This window comes from Schistocerca nitens, chromosome 2 (genome assembly GCF_023898315.1).
Source record: "Schistocerca nitens isolate TAMUIC-IGC-003100 chromosome 2, iqSchNite1.1, whole genome shotgun sequence".
NCBI classification, from domain to species: domain Eukaryota; kingdom Metazoa; phylum Arthropoda; class Insecta; order Orthoptera; family Acrididae; genus Schistocerca; species Schistocerca nitens.
The window spans coordinates 887,957,791-887,977,556 of record NC_064615.1 but is presented as its reverse complement, the minus strand read 5'-3'; the positions used below and the strand labels follow the sequence as shown (position 1 = coordinate 887,977,556).

Genomic DNA, 19,766 nt, shown 5'->3' with positions numbered 1-19,766 from the left:
ACACTGTTGTCCACACTGATGCTCTTTCTTATCAGGAACCAACTGAATGATGCTGTCACAGGTGATAGAAGCAGCATAGGAATCATGGTGAACATCAGTAAGAAACTGACATTTGTGACTAAGGCTGTGGAGTTCGGTTGCCCAAGCTCGGTAGGACTGGTGACCCTCTCTACTGCACTGCAATGTCATGCATGTGTTTATGGTGATGGTGATAACTCAACAACAGCTTACTCATTTCATTGAACAAAAGTAATGCAGATTGCTGGAGCAGGGCTATTGGCCACAACAAATGGTAGATCCAAGGAGAAATCTGAGAAACGAAGGAGGTCTTATGCTTGTTTGCATCAGTGACACCAAAAGAAAGGGAATGTTGCCAAAGCCACTTCTCATAAGCCTCCCAGTCTTTAGCTACATCATCGTAAGGGGAAAAGCATGGTGGGTACGCTGATGGTGTGGAAGCCTGCAAGGTCAGTGTGGCGAAGTTCATGATAGTAACTGTAAGAACCTGATCCTGCTCAAGGAGAGATTGGAGCACTGCCTCCATGAACAAAAGAACTGAAGGAGCAATGAGATAGACTGAGCATGTGGAAGTGAACACCACACTCATAGCCAATTGCATAGTACTGTAGGATGTAAACAACAGCATGGCGACAATGAATGAAAGTTTAATTTTCTTTGTCAAACAAGCAGACAACAGCTGAGAACATAGGCACAAACATAGAAACACTCCAGGCACTGATACAGGCAATTGCTGACAATAAGTATGAACACAATAAGAAAATGAGAGCCTGCTGCACTGCATTTATAAAGAGTGGGGCTTTGGTAGGTGGTGCGACAGATTCAGTGCCATGTGCACAAGTTGTGTGCCCCACTGTATGTGGCCTCTAGGGGCTGGCATGTACAGATGCTGTTGGCGAAATATTTGAAGCGTAGCATGCCAGCAGCCTGAAGTTCCAGTGTGTATCCTTCTGACTAGGCTTAAATCTTTGCAAATACGGTTATTAAATATATTTTCTCAAGTATTTTAGATATGTTGTTAGCAAATGGTAATGACACTCTTACCCCACCCATGGGGAATATCAGAAGCGCTCCTTGTATTCTGCGATGTAGCACTTTATATTTATTTTTGGTATATGCTACAGTGTAAATCTCAATTCTGAGTTTCATTTTATGTGACAATCTTCGGCACTGCGTGCTATTCATATGTCACATATTCGGGAACTTTATTAATTGCTGTTCTGAAAAATGCAAAGTCATTTTCCTATGAGTACGCAGCAGTCAATCTACATCAAATAGGGTAAAATGTCATAATATTCAAGAAAATTAAGAAACTCCTAGAGTACACAATGGAATGTCACAAAACACAGAAGCTTTTGCATATTCAACTTTTTCGTATGCAGTGCATCTTTTACAATATTGTGTACCTATTCATGTAGAGTCCTACTATCTCATTAATTTCACAAATTTAATGCAGTGCTTTTCTGTCATGATGACGCTTGGTCATTAGTCTCTTCAAAACATATCTCAGTTGGGTGTCTGGAATATAACAGACCCATGCTGCTCATAGGGCAAGGTCTAAATTCAAATACATGGTAATAATTGGTATTAAGTGGAATATAACAGACCCATGCTGCTCAAAGGGCAAGGTCTAAATTCAAATACATGGTAATAATTGGTATTAAGTGTCAAGGTAAAGTACCTATGAAGATCCCTGTATTTGGTTTGTATTTTGAACACAGTCTTCTAAAAATGTTTTATCCTCTCATGGAACTCATCTTTATCCATTTTCATTAAATGTGTGACACTGGTCATTTAGCTGCTGACAAACATTTATGCTTTCCATCTGTTTGAAAGTTTAAACAGAACCTTTACAGGAAGCATGTTCACCAATAATCATTCTGTGTAACAACTTTCCCAACTATATCATAGGAATTTATCAGTCTGGCCTTGTAATACTTAAAGAATCCAGCGATGAGCCAAACAGTTGTGACCACTGCCCACTGCAAAATTGAACGCCACCTAACAGCATTGCAGCCACGTCGTGTGGTAAGAAAAATATAGGAGTGGGTTTAGTGCAACAGAAGGGGGATTACCTGTATCTTCCAACTGGGAGGTTATTCTGAGGTATGTAGAGGGTACACCTCCAGCATTGTTGCTACAAAGGAAACCTCAGAAAATCTTGGTCAGAGCTGTGGATATTAACACCTTCGTTTCACTGTGCTGTGCACAACATTCGTCATCTTAAGGATGTTGGTCGAAATGGACAGTCAGTCACGATGACATAAGAGTAGATTTGTGACTTTTCTGTCCATGTTTGGGCTGTGTACCTTGTGTATTCTATTGTTGGCTAAACCATAATTAACTCATTTTGGTGAACTTTAAACAACCACCACCCCATATGTGGTTCTTCACATCTCCTCTTCACCACTCCAACTGGCAGGAGACAGTGAGTGATTGTGGAAGTGGAAGGCTGTGCCCAAATTTCTGAAGTTGACAGCTCAATGATCTGACTGCATTTGCTGACCCTCACATACGCTCCCTCTCGACCATTGTTACTGAAAGGGGCAATTGCTTGCCTGGAGCCATCATACCCGAGTCCTCTGCAATGTCTGTTGTTTGGCTAGCTTTTGGACAATTGCTTCCATTATTTGATGTTTCTTATATTATATTTCTTCCAGTAATACAAGTTTTCCATAACATGATTGAGAGAATCAATTTTTATTCCTCTAATTAGCTATATTTAACCAATTGCTTCCAGTGCCAAGATAAATGCTTGGGCACTGGTTTCCTGGTCCTAAAAATATATCACCATTTATGATGCAATAAGATAAATTTTCCCATGTTAGCCTTTATAACGTTGTGTATTTCAGTGGAAGATTTTACTTTTTAGTATTTCAGATTACTTCTGTTTATATATCTGTGAGGCTACATTTTTCTCCTAAGGTTATTAGTTTTTCTCTGATGCTCCTAAATAATGATGCATATTCAATAGTGATACCTTAGAGATAACATTTGGCTGTGCTATGTATGATTCAAGATGCACTGACTTGTGAAGTTTAAGCAGTGGACACACCATGCACTGAATCTATTTTAGGATTTAGTTAAATATGAAGCTTTTTATTGGTAAAACATGTAATTTAAAATTCTGAACATGTTAAAATATAATTCCTTTTAGTGCTAAAGAATGCTCTAAAACTATCAAAATATACAGTTTTTATAAACATGATGCATCCATTTTTCCTTCCATATTATTATTTATACCACTTTTAAAACTTACTAACTTTTTCTTTCACAATCATTGTCACATTTATCTTTATAATGATTACCTGTTTTGTTCAAATTCTGAGCATCTTAATGTTTATTGTAATTGCAGAGCAGTGGATCTGAAGATGTTTAGATCCATTGCTCTGCAATTACAATGTGTCAGAAGACGTTCAGATGCAATTGCAATGCATGTGAATGTGTTCAGACTTTGAATGAAAGCAGTAATCATTTTAAAGACAAAGGCAGCATTAGATTGCATTAAAATTTGTTGAATAATTAATTCGTTTGTTGCTGATTTTTCTCCACTTGACTTGTCAGGCTTTCATAAATTTTCGTTATACCATTCGGTGCAGTGTTTTGTTGCATATAGAAGTCAGTTTCATAGTTCACTAGAAAATGCCTTCAATATAAAACTGAATTTGGTCATGGAGTAAAAGAAAAAACTTTTAGGAACTGAAGTGTTATACATCCATCTAGTTAATAGTCATTCACAATAGTATTTAGTAAGGCACTGAATTTGACTTCAGAAGTAACGGGGTTCGAATCCCCTGCCTTCATTTATTAGTTTATTTAAATTTGTATTTATAACCACTTAGTCACATAATCATGGATTTGATTGATATACTCTTTTCGTTTTTTAAAACTTAATGGGCTCCTTTTTTGCATGTCCCTGCAAAAAAAAAAAAAAAAAAAAAGGCTACTCCATCATTCACCACCACACTGAAGCAGTTATTCCTCTGCATCTGATAACGTTGGTATCATTGAAATACTGAACTCTTTAACAGTTCTTTCTATGAGACATGACATTGTATCAAACCAAATTCCCTTGACTTAATGCTTAAAAAATTAAATTGGATTTATTGTTCAAGACAATCACAGGTGACCACTTTCAAGTCCACCTAGAAATTGTCTTCTGACCATTGCATAATAAAACACACATCATTATTGAAATCTACCATTGTGTAACAAATTGTAACGAGAAAAGATAAAACTATGCCAAGTCATACCTCATGGCTACATGAGCAGTAGAAATGCAAAATACCATTCAGCATCAAAAATTGGTGTGACAGGGTTCATGCCAGCCATTTATTTGTGAAGAAAAGGGGGCACCAGAAGACATGAATATTATATTCTTGTTAAAGTATGAACAATATTGCATGGTAAAAGTAAATTTAATCTACAAGAAATTATAAAAGAAAGAACCAAACTACACTATTGTTGTAGTTCATAACCCGAAGAAGCCACTAAAATATGAGGCCACATGGAAGAGGTGTATTTGTGTTAAAATCTTTATATATGATTTATGTCTGCGCAGCAAAATTATTGTTAATTTCTTATAGGAGGAAGCGACCTATTTGTAAAAGCAACAACAGTGAAGCTAACTTCTTTGTAAATCTCATTCACTCTTACAACTATTTCTCCCTGATTAAAACTATATTTACCATGTAATAATTTTTATACATCAACTGTGATATAAATACTAAATTACTTATTTTGATGTCATTCTGACTGGCATCATCTGAGTGCTTTTCTCCTTGCAGGTAAATAGGTAGAATGAACATTGTCATGTAATTTTTGATATGTGTACTTTACAGATCACTGCTTAATGTAATAATGCGGTATGGTTTGGTACTTATTATTTTCCTTCTTGATATATAACAGTATAATTTCCATTAGAATGTTTTTAAAAAGTAAGTTGTAAGGGTGATGTGTGTTCTATTTTTTTTGCGGATCTGAAGAAGAATCCTAAATGCTGTTATAATTTACCATTATCTTTGGTTACACCGTGATTGTGTCCAATAATAAGTAAGTTTCTTAATTCTCCCCTTTTTTCCCGACCAGTAATGTGTTCCTTTAATTATAGCGCGTGAATAACATTATTACATTATTTTGTTCAGCTAATCATGGATTTTATGCCTTGGAAAGACATTGAACATTTGTTGATCTTCTTTGTTGTTACAGGGAACTGACATGCAAAGATCCTCGATCAGAACTAGGCTACCGTCTAACAGTACAGGTCGATACACACGATCCAGCTAGACCTCTCACTGTAGTGCACCTTCCATCTCTGGGAAACAAGGTATAATGCAAGCCTCTGTTGTCTTTATAAATATTTTTCTCTTGAGAGGTCATGTAGAATGCATGGCATTTATTTCCTCATTTTGAATTCCTACCACACATCTTGTGGCACATTTGTGCTGGTTTGATCTGCCACAGAAGCAGTATACAATGTTTACAAGATTGAAGAGTAAAATGTTATTTTTAAATGTATTGAAATCTATTGGACTAGTTTTGCTTTAGATGCATGAAGGTGATATGAAACTTCATTACAGAAAAAATTCCTTTTTAATAAATCTCTGGGGACCCAAATATTTTTTCCTTAAATAGGGGTTTTCTGTAAATGGGGGTTTTGGCAGAGTACATGGAAGGAGTGAGCCAGAATCATAATTCGACCATGTTTAGATGAGATAAGTGCTATTTAATTACAAAATTAACAATATCCTGTGCTGCATATTTAAAAGAAGTAAATGTATAATTATTACATTTCTCACAGAACATGCCCTTTATTTTACTATATCTTTATATCCAAGTCTTGCTTGTTTTGTCCTTCCAGCATATTGTAGTAAAAGAAGGGCTGCTGCACTCCAAGAGTGGGCAGGTGACACCTCTCTTAGCAAAAAACTTGAGGAAACAATATATTACACTCAGAGAAGATTTTTGAACACTCACGCTGGCTACACCGAAGAATGTTCTGTTCTGATGCGGGATATTACAGAGTTCCACATCCTGCTAAGAGGAAACACATTGTATCTATTAATCAAATTATATGCCAACCTATGCGAAATTGTATGCTTAACATTTGCAATCAGTAAAGAATTTATCTACTTAAAATTTAACAAAGTGCCAGGTCCCGATGGAATCCATATCAGATTTTATATTGCTGTTGAGTTAGCCCCACTGTTAACTGTAATCTGTCTTAGATCCCTCTAACAAAAAACTGAGCCCAGTAACTGGGAGGAAGTATATGTCACACCCATCTACAAGAAGGGTACAAAAGTGATCCACAAAACTACCGTGTAACATCCTTCACATAAATTTGTTGTACCTTAGAACACCTTCTGAGCTCAAACGTAAAGAGATATCTCGAAGAGAATGAACCTCTCTATGCCAACCACCATGGATTTTGAAAACAACAATCTTGTGAAACCTAACTCTCACTTTTCTCACATGACGTACTGAAAGCCAAAAATAAAAGTAGTCAGGTAGATGTAATATTTCTTGATTTCCGAAGAGCATTGGACTCAGTATCACATCAATGTTTATCATCAAAAGTATGATCGTATGGGGTATCAAGTGCAATTTGTGATGGCATTGAGGAGTTTTTGTTAGTGAAGATGCAGCAGGCTGTCTTGGATGGAGAGTCATCAAGAGATGTTGACTTAAATTCAGGTGTAGCCCAGGAAGTGTGTTGAGACCCTTGCTACTCATGTTTGTATTTATTGCCTTACGAGCAATATTAATTGTAGTCTCATATTTTTGCAGATGATGCAGTTATCAATAATTAAGTACTGTCTGAAAGAAACTGCCTAAATATTCATTGAGGCATTGCTAAAATTTCAATGTCGTGCACACATTGATAACTTGCTTTAAATGTTCAGAAATGTAAAATTGTGCTCTTCACAAAACGAAAAAACAAAGTATTCTGTGACAGCAATATCAGCGAGTCACAGTTGGAATCAGCCAAATCATACAAATACCTGGTTGTAATACTTTGCAGGGATATGAAATGGAATGATCACCTAGATCCAGGGCAGTGCAGGTTTCAGACTTCAGTTTATTAGTAGAATCCTGGGGAAATACAATCGGTCTTCAAAGACGATTGCTTACAAATCACTCAACAGACCCATCCTAGAATGTTGCTCAAGTGTGTGGGACCCATACCAAACAGGACCAACAGGAGATATTGAACGTATACAGAGAAGGGGAGCATGAATAGTCACAGGTTGGTTTGACCTGAGGGAGAATATCACTGAGATGTTGAAAGAATTCGACTGTCATATACTTCAAGATACATGTAAACTAGCCCGAGAAAGCTTGTTTACAAATTTTCAAGAACCAGCTTTAAATGATGACCCTTAGGAACATACCCCTACCATACGCTCCCATGTGGCTCATGTGGACAAGGTTAGAGTAATCACAGCACAAGAGAGGCATTTAAACAGTCAGTTTTTCTGCACTTCATATGTGAATAGAAATGGAAAAAGCCAGTACAACTGGTACAATAGGACATACCCACTACCCCACACACCATGGAGGTTTGCAGAACGTAGATGTAGATGTATAATTATCTCTGGATGCACAAAAAGAGAAATTAGATCTTGGATACAGTTTAGCAGAGGTTGGTTCTCTTTCATTCAGATGTAATATTGTAGTAGTCTGTGAAACTACCCATTATTGAAAATGCAACATAGCTAGCTCTGCAGTTAACTGCATTGTGAGATATTAGAAAGAATATCTCTGTGGCTACGATAGGCTCAGCTTGGCAAAAATAGTATTGGAAAGTAGGTATCACAGTAACTGTGCCAGCATCGACAAAATAGAACATGTCGTCATCAAGTTATAATGTGGATCTATAAGATATTCAGACAGCTTCTGGTATGCGAATATAGGGTTATATAGACAGAATCAAATAGGGTGAATACTGGACTAATTAATAAGAAAATGGGAATGCTCCCTCACTTTAAATATTTGTTTCGAAAAGAAGAAAAGAAAAAGACTGGTTTTCATATTTTTCCTAATACTGTTAATATGTATGTGTAACATTCCATGTAACTTATGAATACAATCCTTATCTTTTTTACAGTTTTTATTCCATTCTTAATGAGTGATATTCTTTTTTTGTTTGCAATTTGCAGGAATATGAGATAGCTGATAGAGCAATCAGATCGGATCTGCTTTCCATGGAGAGATTATTGGTACATACAATATATGTAAGGACACGCAGTAGGCTGTCTGAGCTTAAGCAGGAGTTACAGACCATGCTGAAGGATGTGGAATGTAAGTGTTTCCTAAATTAAGTGTAATTGTCTCTAAGGAAAATGAGTATGATGTTGTCTGCAATATTTTAGATTAACTGTAATTCCTTACTAGATTATGAAGTCCAATGCTCACAATGAAAAAGCAAAACTAAGAGAACATTGATTAGTATTAAGATGTGAGGGTTCTGAGAAGCAGTGACACGTATGGGATGAGAGTAATTACTAATATGTAACAGAGACTGCAGGAATGTGAAATATTTTTGAGTGTCTTCATCCAGTAACTTTCTTTTATACAAGTCAGCAAGATAGAATGGCCGTACATTTCCACTGGTTTAATGATGGTTTTGCATACGTAAGGAATGAAGATTAATATATCTGTCTTCACATATATCAAAATTGTACCTTTTTAACAACTTTTCCGACTTTTGTTACACCAGTGTTGAGAGATATGACTTCACATGAAATATGTTACATACTTGTGTTTAATATTATGTGGTTGTGGGTCTAATTAATTGTAAATACCCTGGTTAGCTCCTCAATTTTCATCTCCTCACTCATTTAGTTCGGGCACGTTGCAGAGCACAGCACCCCCTTCAGCACTGCAACAGGATCTTTATTGCTATTAATGTCACAGTACGCTTTCTGTTCCTCGCACATACCAATCAATGGGAAGTGGTCAAGGACTTGCTTTCAAGTGATTACTTCCTGATCTGGATTGACCTGCCAGACAGAGTTGTAGCTGAAAGAAAGCTGCTATGATGGGTGTTCAGTACAGACTGAACACTTTACAGCCAACATACCATGTTTGTGCACTGTGGTGGTATCCAGGAATGGGTGGGTCATGTTATAACAGTGATCTGTCTCAGCTGAAGAGGCAGCCTGACTTTTGGCGGATCGATAAATGTTGCTCTGTATTTTAGGACCAGGAAGGGCAACTCTGTGTAAGTTCAAGTGCCAGCCAACTGCAGAGAACCTTGCAGCCTTTGGGTAGTGAGAGCAGAATGTTGCTGAATTATTAAAGACAGCAAAAAAAGAGATCATGGCAACAGTGTCTGGCCACCATAAACTGTTTCACTAAAAGTAAAGGAGACTTATCAGGAGGATTTGTGGGAGAGGAGGGAGGTGCCCAGTGACTTTTGGTTGTTTTTAAAAGTTTAATATCTGGTACAGCACTGTAAATTTGTTCATATATAAATATGCTGGAGGTGTATCAGTTAAGATTGGAAGAATTTTGAGGAATTTTAACATTAAGTGTGTGTTCTGTCCACCTTCTAAGATTAGGCCACTGTGAAAGATGATTTGGGGCTTAGGAAAACCAGTGTATACAAAATTCCCTGTCAATGTGGGAAGGCTTACACTGGCCATTCGATTCTCGCAGTTTGACAGGTGTGTTGAAAATCTCTGCCATACGAGGCTACAACAGCCATAAAATCGGCAGTAGCAGAACACTGCTCAAATGAGGGACACAGTATTAAATTTGATGAAACTGTTATAGTTGCCAACACTTTTGGTTTTTGGAACAGTGTCTATAAAGAGGCAATCAAAATTAGGTTTACGGATAATTGAATTAACAAAACAATGGGTTTCCTCTTAGCACGATGTGGAATCCTGTCCTATTGCGCATCAAAGCAGAACGTTCTTTGGTGCGGCCAGTCTGTGTGCGGTATATCATTGCCGCCTGTGTTCTACTAAGGGTGGTGCCACCTGCCCAGTATTGGAGGTAAGCAACCATTATGGGCAGCACATGCGCCGTGTATGGTATGATGGTGTATATAGGACATGGATTTGCAGCCTGGTGTCACTTCTCAGCGGGACTAATCAGCAGAAGCAGCATTCTCCTGAAGATGACGACCAGTTGGATTGCCAAAATATCAAATTGAATTGATTTTAGGATCTGGTAGCATACACAAAGAGACTTTCAAAATGAACAATCACTTTTTAATATGGTTTTATTAGGTCAGTTTCTTGTCTGTTTGTTTTGGTACAAATTTTGCAATTGATTTTAAACTAGTTTTCTGATAAGCTAGAGACTTGAAACTTTCAGCACAGCTCAGGACTGGATGATACTGTACTATTAACTTGCTTTTGAGTCTGGTATTTGGTGGGAGGGTACTTTGTTTTTCTGTCTGTCTTTGTCTCTTAGGTATAAATTTCGTAGTGATTTTAAACTAACTTCCCAATAAGGTAAAGACTTGAAACTTTCAACTTAACTCAGAACTGGATGACAATGCAATATTAACTTTCTTTCTTTTCTGGTGTGTGGCAGAGAGTAGGTACTTGGTGTAAGTACTGGATGACACTGCACTATTAATTCGCTCTCGAATCTGGTGTGTGGTGGAGAGTACTTTGTTTTCCAGTCGGTCTGTCTTTTGGTACAAATTTTGCAACTGATTATAAACTAATTTCCTGATAAGCTATAGACTTGAAACTTTCAACTTAGCTCAGAACTGGATGACAATGCAATATTGACTCGCTTTATTTTTGGTGTGTTATGGAGAGTAGGTACTAGGGGTACGATGGCTATTTCCCTGTTTTCTTATTCCAGTCACGAATGTTTTGCACTTAAGGACGATTGCTGCTAAGCTTCCCTGTCAGCTCGATTCACTCAAGATTTTACATTTATGGTCTTCTTGCGAGATATGCTTATGAGGAAGCTATATATTGGTTGACTCATTTGAAGAGAAACTTGAAGTTTACCACATGTCCTGCTGTGATCTCATCAAAATGTTTGAAATCAGATGAAAAATTCCACACACACAAGACTAAAAAGCAGGAAATAACTATTTAAATAGGAAAACTGTTGAATATAATATGGTTTTAAAATATAATAATAAATATTAAATTATCTCTCCTAACGCCATACAGATGGTCCTGAAAATTTATGCTTGTGAATTTTTAATAGCTATGATGCTACCTGTAAGACTGAAAACGGGGCCGTACGTATGCAGCCAGTGACATAGTTTATATACCTTTCACACAAATAAATGGCTGAATATTCAAATGTCTTAGCATTTGTGGACATCATCACGTATTGCCTTTAAAACGAAATTCAACGTGTCACTAAAATGAGGCAAGGTTCTTTTCTTCTTCTTCTTCTTCTTCTTCTTCTTGTATCCTGACGGGAACCATTGCACTCAACTCTGCACCACCAACTAGGGTTGCAATATGTCTGGATTTCCCTGGATTATGATTTCCCCCCAGTTTTGAGGGCATACAGAGGTGTGCCGAGGAATTTTTATACAAGTGTCTGAGTTAAACCTGGACCTTTTCTCATGCCTGTGGAGATTTGACTGAGTGGAAATAGACTATAATAAACCATAGCTGACCTAACAATAGATAGTTTCTTCATTTTAGTCTATTAAAAATGCAGTGGCAAGCATGCTTAGCCACTCTCCTATGCGTATACAATATGTTCCAAAACAGTCTTTAAAACTTTGATCACATATGTTTTAGAAATGGGAATAGGCAGAAAGGTCCAGTTTGCAGCTTAATGTTCACGCACACCTGAAGCTGTTTTTTCTTATTTTCCCTGGTTAGTTAATGACAGACCACTCACCAGTAGTTGGCACAGCATGTGGAATTGTTTGTGGAGACCAGATCTGACACCCAGGTCCTGTGGAACCCCATTACATTTTTTTCTTTGTGTGGGACTTGCACGAGCTGTGAGATGGTATCAGAGCAGCAATAGCACACTTTAATAAGGATATCCTATGCCAAACATGGAACAGGAATATCACTTACATAACATGTGTGCTACAGACAACATGTGCATTTCAGACGGCCATCCGCCCCCCCCCCCCTTTTTTTTTTTTTTTTTTTTTTTTTTTTTTTTTTTTTACAGCCACGATTTTTTCTAGCTCTGTCCTGAATTTTTCAAAAGTAATTCGGGACATCTATTTGTTTTGGATTTAACGATTATGAAACAATTTATTCTGGATTGTATGTTCATTTCAACTGTATCTGTATGCTGTTACTGAAAGGGTATTTTCCCACCTGACTAATGTATGGAACAGTGACAAAACACAGTTTGTTGTAGAAACTATAAAACCAGTGTTAGTGACTAGAGTGAATTATGGTGGAAGTTCGGTTGAAATTCAACAATGAAAAATCCAGGATGCAATGTAACAATATATGAATAGGATAGTTGCTACTCACCATATAGCGGAGATGGTGAGTTGCAGATAGGCGCAACAGAAAGACTGTCAGAAAACGAGCTTTGGGCCAAGGAAGCCTTCTTCTTAGAAGAAAGTAATAAAATATAGATTAACGTACTTTTTGTAACAAATTTAAGTGATAGTTGCATTTGTTATTTTCAATTCAAACTTTTTTGTAATACCAAAATTCTTTGTGTGTCCCAAATTTGGCTCTAGAAAATATGGTCACCTTAACACACTGGACTTTGTTAAGCGGCTACTAGAACCTTGGGTGTACATGAACATTATACCGTAAACCGCGTTTTTATGCCTATCCGCATTTCCAAAATATATGTGATCAAAGTTGTAAAGACAATTTTGGAACACCCTGTATTTTCCCTACTTCTTTATTGAGACAATGAGAAGCCACCAACAATGGGCGATTGCGTACACCACGACAATGCCCCACGCACCAGACAACTGAGTATGCTTAATGTCACTTGCTTTCTACTCATGGAGCTGTATAAAAGTGATTTCATTTACGTTCATTTTCCTTACTGCAGATTAGTACCACATCTGAATGTTAATGCCTCTATAATGCACTTTCACAAAACCTTGTTACTCTCATGTGTGATTTATATCTGCTGATTGGTAGGATGCATGCCCTTGCTGGCATTGTTAGCACTGAAACATAAGAGAGGAAACATTCCCTCCTCTTGTGTCCCCGCTCCCCATGGAACATCATGGCCACTGGCCAAGTTATCGTCTACAGGCTGTTTGTGTACAGGAAAATAATCTGGTTTGACCCACATGTCCAGGATTTTTGAAGTTTTCGTCCGTGGTCGACAATTTAAGTGATGGCAGACCCACCCAAGTGATATATAAGGTTAATTAGTCACTTGTTAATGGCACCTGGAGCAGTTTAATCCACTGTAGTATGTGAATCAGTTTTAAATGAGATAAAGAAAAATTACTCCATTCAGTTCATAACTAAATGAACATGTATGCTGATTATGTTAACTTTGGCATACCCCTGAGATATGTCCTTACTTGGGATCACCCTCTGTCAGTATAATGTAGCGCTGCTTTAGTTCAGCTAATTACAGTATTGCAGACTGGTTTCACTCAGAAGAATGAATGGATAGCTTAGTCAGCTAGAACACTAAGGAGTGATTCCAGTTAAAAGAAAGAGTACATGGTTCAACTGACAGAAAAACTACTGATTGTTTTCACTGGAAAAGAAAGAATGAACAATTCTTTCAACATGCTGAGCTACAACAGTGTTGAATCTTTTCATTTGATTGCAACCCACTGACTGCTTTCACTCAGCAAAAATAAATGAATAATAATCCAACCAACAAGGAAAACTACAACCAACTGACACAAGTTTTCATTCAGATGCTCCCACATACTAGTTTCATTCAAAAGAATGGATGAATAATTCAACTGATACGTATAACTGCAACTGAATGAGTTGATTGTTTTCCAACAACCAAAAAAATCAATTGTTTTCATTTGGTTGTTCCCATCACTGCCTTTTATTTAAAAATGCTGTATGTGGTGCCCCATCTAGGAATTCGGCTGACCACTGGGCCCTTTGAAACAGCCCCATATGAAGCCTCTGTGTTGAGGCTGGTGAACCGTCACTTCACATTGGGTGACGACACCTCATGGTGTGACAGGCCTGTAGAACAGTGTCCATACCAAACACAGCTGCATACAGTACCAGTGCTCGGCCACCGATGGAAAGGCTTTTTTGCCATTGAAACAACCAACGAGGTCCTATGGGATCCCTGCAGAGGAGTGCCTTTAGAGATGGGTGTGGCTGATTTAAATGTTTTACGCTAAGGTTGGAGCAGATATCCGCCTTAGTTACCACAGAGGCCCAGAAATATTTTAGATATGATAAATTTTAGGAAAGATAGAGTTTAGTTTTCGGTTTTTGTTTTTTAAGTTTTAGATAGGCAACAGAGTTTTAAAAGTTGTGTACACTGTTGGCCCCAAACAAGGACACTTCCTTGAGTGCCCAGAAATGTTCCCTGAGAGTGTCTACAGTGTTTGCCTTCCCTGTGAACATACCGTATTTACTGAAGAACTCCTTGTGATCGTGAAGGCACTAGAGTAGAAGAGATGTATCCAGGGCAAACAATTTCTCATCACCTCAGATACTCTTAGTGCTCAGAGAAAATAGGCTAGCTTGCACATGATCAACTGTACTTCGTTTAACTGTGGGGGTTGGGGGGAGGAAGTGAGTATTTTTTTTGCTGTGTAGCAGGGCATGTGGGAATTCGGGGAAATGAACAGGGAGACAAAACTGGCAAGGAAGCCTGCAGCAAACATAATGAAACAGTCTGCTGTTGCCCTGCAGGCGTCATTTCGCTGGTGAGTCAGAGATCCATGCACGTGTAGGAGAAGGGTGACAGTAACAGACAGTAACATGTGGTTGGTGAAGCCAGCTAGCTGGCCATGGCATTACTCCTGCAGTTCATGCCGGTGGTATGAAGTAGCCTTGATCCACCTCCAAATTGGGCACTGTTCTCTAACACACCACTTCCTACATAGGCAAGCATATTGTGTGTTGTCCCCTCCTCCCTCCAGTCTGTGATGCCTGTGGCATGCAAATCACTGCATTTCAGAGAACAACATTAAGTAAATGAATATCATCATTTTCGTACATCTTACATGATGTAAGTAGCGCATGCCAGGAAGTTCCCTGAAGGCTTGAATTTTATAATATTGAATTGGTATTTGGAGTGACATCTCATGGCAATATGGAAGCACATAGTGATGTAACTAATATGTTTACAATCAGTGTAAATATTATATGAGAATCATGTGTGTGTACATGTGTGAGTGACTCAGTATGTATCAGAGGCTGACTGAGGTGACAAGAAATAAGAAAAAACACACATGATCTATATGTTTAGCTTATGATACAGCAATTCTATTGTGACACTTATTATGCACTATGATGCATTGTTGAGACTCATTGCTGCAGTTCTTTGTCATGGACCCTTTATGGCAGACTTCTCACCAAGCCTCGTAAAGAATCATATCCACATCTAGGTTTGATTCAAGGAAAGCAGAAAGTTAAAAGTTGAGTCATGTGCTGGGCTGCTGAAAGAGCTGCGTGTAAACAAAGCAAAGTTTCTGAAGTAGTTTTTTGGAAAATATTTTACTTGAAGCATAAATAATAAAACACCACATATTTTTAATTCACGTGTTTTTTGCTTCACAGTTGTTCTCATAAGATTGCAGTGAAACTCTTGGCTAAAAATGTTTGATTATTTCAAAATGTAAGTTTCACATCACAGTCTGTTGTTTAAGTGCTAACCTGTTCATTATTGGTCATATTTATTACAATATTTCAAAGTTGAGTAATGTACTGCCTGTTGTTCGAAGAATTTACAGTGAATTAAGAGTGTGAATTGCCATTGCTGACCTGAGGCAAGCAGAAATTGGCAGTCTGAAACTGTCATCATATTTCAAAATATGTCCTGTAATAATCTGTAGAAGTATTTCGAAATCTTGTGTGTTCATCCACAAGATATTTCTGAATCCCATTCACAAAGATTGTGCCCACAATATTTAAAAGCCGTAAATTTCTATCTCGTCAGTGGAAATTTAGTTACCAGTCTTATGTATAATTTGAAAGTGCCCAAACAGATTGTGTTTGTTTTCGTTCGAGGAAAGCAGAAAGCTGAAAGTTGAATTATCTGCTGTGCTGCTGCAAAACTTTCGTTAAATAAGTGAAACAAGGCTACATCCCAGGCTGAAGTATATTTACAGAAAATATTTACTTTGTGCATAAATACAGTTAAAGCCTAATTACACGCATCAAAAAAAGTTTTGCACCACCTCAGTTCCGAGTGTTCTGGTACCTGTACAGAAAATTGGAATATAGATCAACACAAACATCATTTCCACCCATTTTATTGCTCATGAGAACCACACATTGCATTTTGTACCACCATACAGCAAGATCTTCAGAGGTGGTGGTCCAGATTTCTGTACGCATCGGTACCTTTAATACCCCCTTGCCTTGATGCATGCCTGTATTCATCATGGCATACTATCCACAAGTTCATCAAGGCACTGTTGGTCCAGAATGCCCCACTCCTCAATAGTGATTTGGTGTAGATCCCTCAGAGTGGTTGGTGGGTCACACCATCCATAAACAGCCCTTTTCAATCTATGCCAGGCATGTTTGATAGGGTTCACGTCTGGAGAACATGCTGGCCATTCTAATCGAGCGATTTCGTTATCCTGAAGGAAGTAACAAGATGTGCACGAAGGGGGTGCGGATTGTCGACCGTGAAGATGAATGCCTCACCAATATGGTTGCAATATTGGTCGGAGGATGGCATTCATGTATCTTACAGCCATTATGGCATCTTCCATGACCACCAGCGGTGTACATTGGCCCCACATAATGCCACCCCGAAACCAGCAGGGAACCTCCATCTTGCTGCACTCTTTGGACAGTGTGTCTAAGCCATTCAGCCTGACCAGATTGCCTCCAAACACGTCTCCTATGATTGCCTGGTTGAAGGCATATGTGACACTCATCACTGAAGAGAACGTGATGTCAATCCTGAGTAGTCCATTCGGCATTTTGTTGGGCCCATCTGTACCGTACTGCATGGTGTCGTGGTTGCAAAGATGGGCATCGCCATAGATGTCAGGAGTGAAGTTGCGCATCATGCAGCCTATTGCGTACAGTTTGAGTTGTAACACGACGTCCTGTGGCTGCACAAAAAGCATTATTCAACATGATGGCATTGCTGTCAGGGATCCTCCAATCCATAATCCGTAGGTAGCGGTCATCTACTGCAGCAGTAGTCCTTGGGCGGCCTGAGCGAGACATGTCGTCGACAGTTCCTATCTCTCTGTACCTCCTCCATGTCCGAACAACATCACTCTGGTTCACTCTGAGACACCTGGACAGAACCGCGGTATTGACCGTCAAGGCATGGTAGAACTACAGACAACATGAGCCGTGTACCTCCTTCCTGGTGGAATGACTGGAGCTAATCGGCTGTCGAACTCCCTCTGTCCAATAGGCACTGCTCATGCATGGTTGTTTACATCTTTGGGCGGGTTTAGTGACATCTCTGAACTGTCAAAGGGGACTGTGTCTGTGATACAATATCCACCACCAACATCTTACCTTCAGGAGTTCTGGGAACCAGTGTGATGCAGAACGTTTTTTGATGTGTGTATAACACATTTGTTGTGGGACATGCTTTACACCCGTGTTACAACTTACCTGTGATATATTGAGAGTGAACCGTTTAATGACAAACTGCACATGGAAGTTTAGGAAGAACCGTATTGCAATATTATACATAGTGTACTAAACTGTACTTAAATTTAAAGAACGTTACAAGTAAAACACTTCAAAAAACTACCAAATAGGGTACAGCAGTTAGACAAAGTTCACTCAAATGTTGATCGAATAATAACACAAGTTTCAATATGATGTATAAATAATTTACAACACTGCCTCAAGCTACACTATGTCATTTCACGCAATTTATGTAGTGCGTATTGTTTTATGCACATTAGGTGCAACAACTCGGTTTGGTTTGGTTCACTTTGTCGCTCCATCTACGTAATCGCTTTATCTATATTAGCCAATGTTTTGTGTGTATTGGGAACATCATCTATACTTTCTTCTTCAGCTTCATCACCCTCATTCTCAACTGCTTCACTTCTCTCATTTCAAACAACGTCAATGATGTTCTTGTCATCTGTGATCTTCAAGATTGGTTCTTCGTTGTCGGCAGCTCCCCAACAGTTTAAGTCTTCAAGATCGATATTGCACTGTAGAACATAATGTCACTACTGTTGAAATTTATGTCACTACAGAATTCATCTGTTGCATTTTCTTCAGTGGAACTTTTTCCAGCAATTCCTAACAGCGGTCAGACTGATGCTTTGCCATGCCAGGCCTACTGAATACCAGGGTATGTACAACCCAGGGAACCCAGGCAAAACATGGGAAAAACCTGGGAATTTTTAGAATTCCAAACATTTTTCATTGTTTTAGTTTTTAGTTAAACTTCTGTAAATTTGATTGCTAAGAACAGATACTTTAACAAGGAATTTTACTTTAAGATGAAGACTACACAATGCTTCGTGACAACAAACTGCTTTCGGTGAACATGATGTCACAACTGTTCACAGTTTAGTTTGGTTCGAGCAGTTGCCAACAGGCTCACATGCATGCACAGAGCTGAAGTCGTGTATGAGCAGCACCTTCTCCCACTTCTGGCTGCTTGAAGTGCGACTGTTAGCTGTATGAACAGTACCAGCAAGCACCAGATGCAACCCGGGAAAATTTATCTGGCTCACCCAAGCTGCCAGATTCGTACATGCACAGAGTGTTCTGACTTTTAGTGCAGGGTAGTCTCCTTTTGACCCATGTTTATATTTTGTGACTTGCTGTTTTCTCTTAGTTTACAGCTCTCGCATCAAATTAAAACAAAACGGATTTCTGTGGCTGGGAGCTATCTAGTGAATTAAAATACATTCAAATAATAATGGAAGACTAAAATATGTTACTAGTTTCCGTTCTCAGATTTTATTTCCACGTTATAAGCAATCAAGCATTAATTGGCTTGCAGAACAGTGAAGTTATATTTGTCGTTTTTCTAAAGAAATTTGCCTTTATTAATCTTTTCCGCAAAGGCAGTCAATTTATTTGAAACGAAGTGCTTCATTCCACACTGTTGGCTAGTTTCAACTGTTCGCTGAATTTCAGGTGCGCGTTTTCATCATCTGGCACATTTGGCATTATGCCATAAAATAAAGAACCAAATACGAGATAATACGGTACCGGAACTCCAAGAAAATTGGCAACCTGAAAACCACACTGAAAAGCTTAATACCAGGTATGGGTCTACTTTAGTTTGAATCTGGACATACGAGTGTGCACTTTAAGCCGAATTATGCAGTTTAGTACGGTTTACGAAATTCCGATGCTCTTGGAGTATTCTATGATGTCCTGTTTCTTTTATGACATGTAAGATCTCTTATAATGCTATATACATATGAGCATATGTATTTTCTCTTGAAGATGACTAAACAGGCAAATTTGGTCAGTAGTATTGAATAAAGTGTTTTGTTTCAAATGTGTTGACAGGTTTAGCAGAATTTTACAAACCTACCTTCCATGACACACAATGTTTTTCAATCACAAGACATGTTTCAACATTTGTCTGGTATTTCCTCTAGGCTTGACATTACTTCTTAATTTGTGTCGCTTACATTTTAAATTTACAGAATTCCATTCTTTGCTAAATTATAGACTTCCAGCACACCATGC

At 38.3% G+C, this 19,766-nt stretch overlaps 1 protein-coding gene across 1 annotated transcript in view; it reads left to right on the top strand.

The window, feature by feature from the left end:
* Window positions 1-19,766, top strand: part of LOC126237196 (mediator of RNA polymerase II transcription subunit 14) — a 171,231-nt gene that overhangs the window by 43,179 nt on the left and 108,286 nt on the right. The window contains exons 9-10 of the mRNA XM_049947075.1: window positions 5,227-5,344; window positions 8,181-8,322. Of these exons, the coding sequence (XP_049803032.1) occupies window positions 5,227-5,344; window positions 8,181-8,322 (260 nt within the window). The remainder of the gene's footprint in view (window positions 1-5,226; window positions 5,345-8,180; window positions 8,323-19,766) is intronic.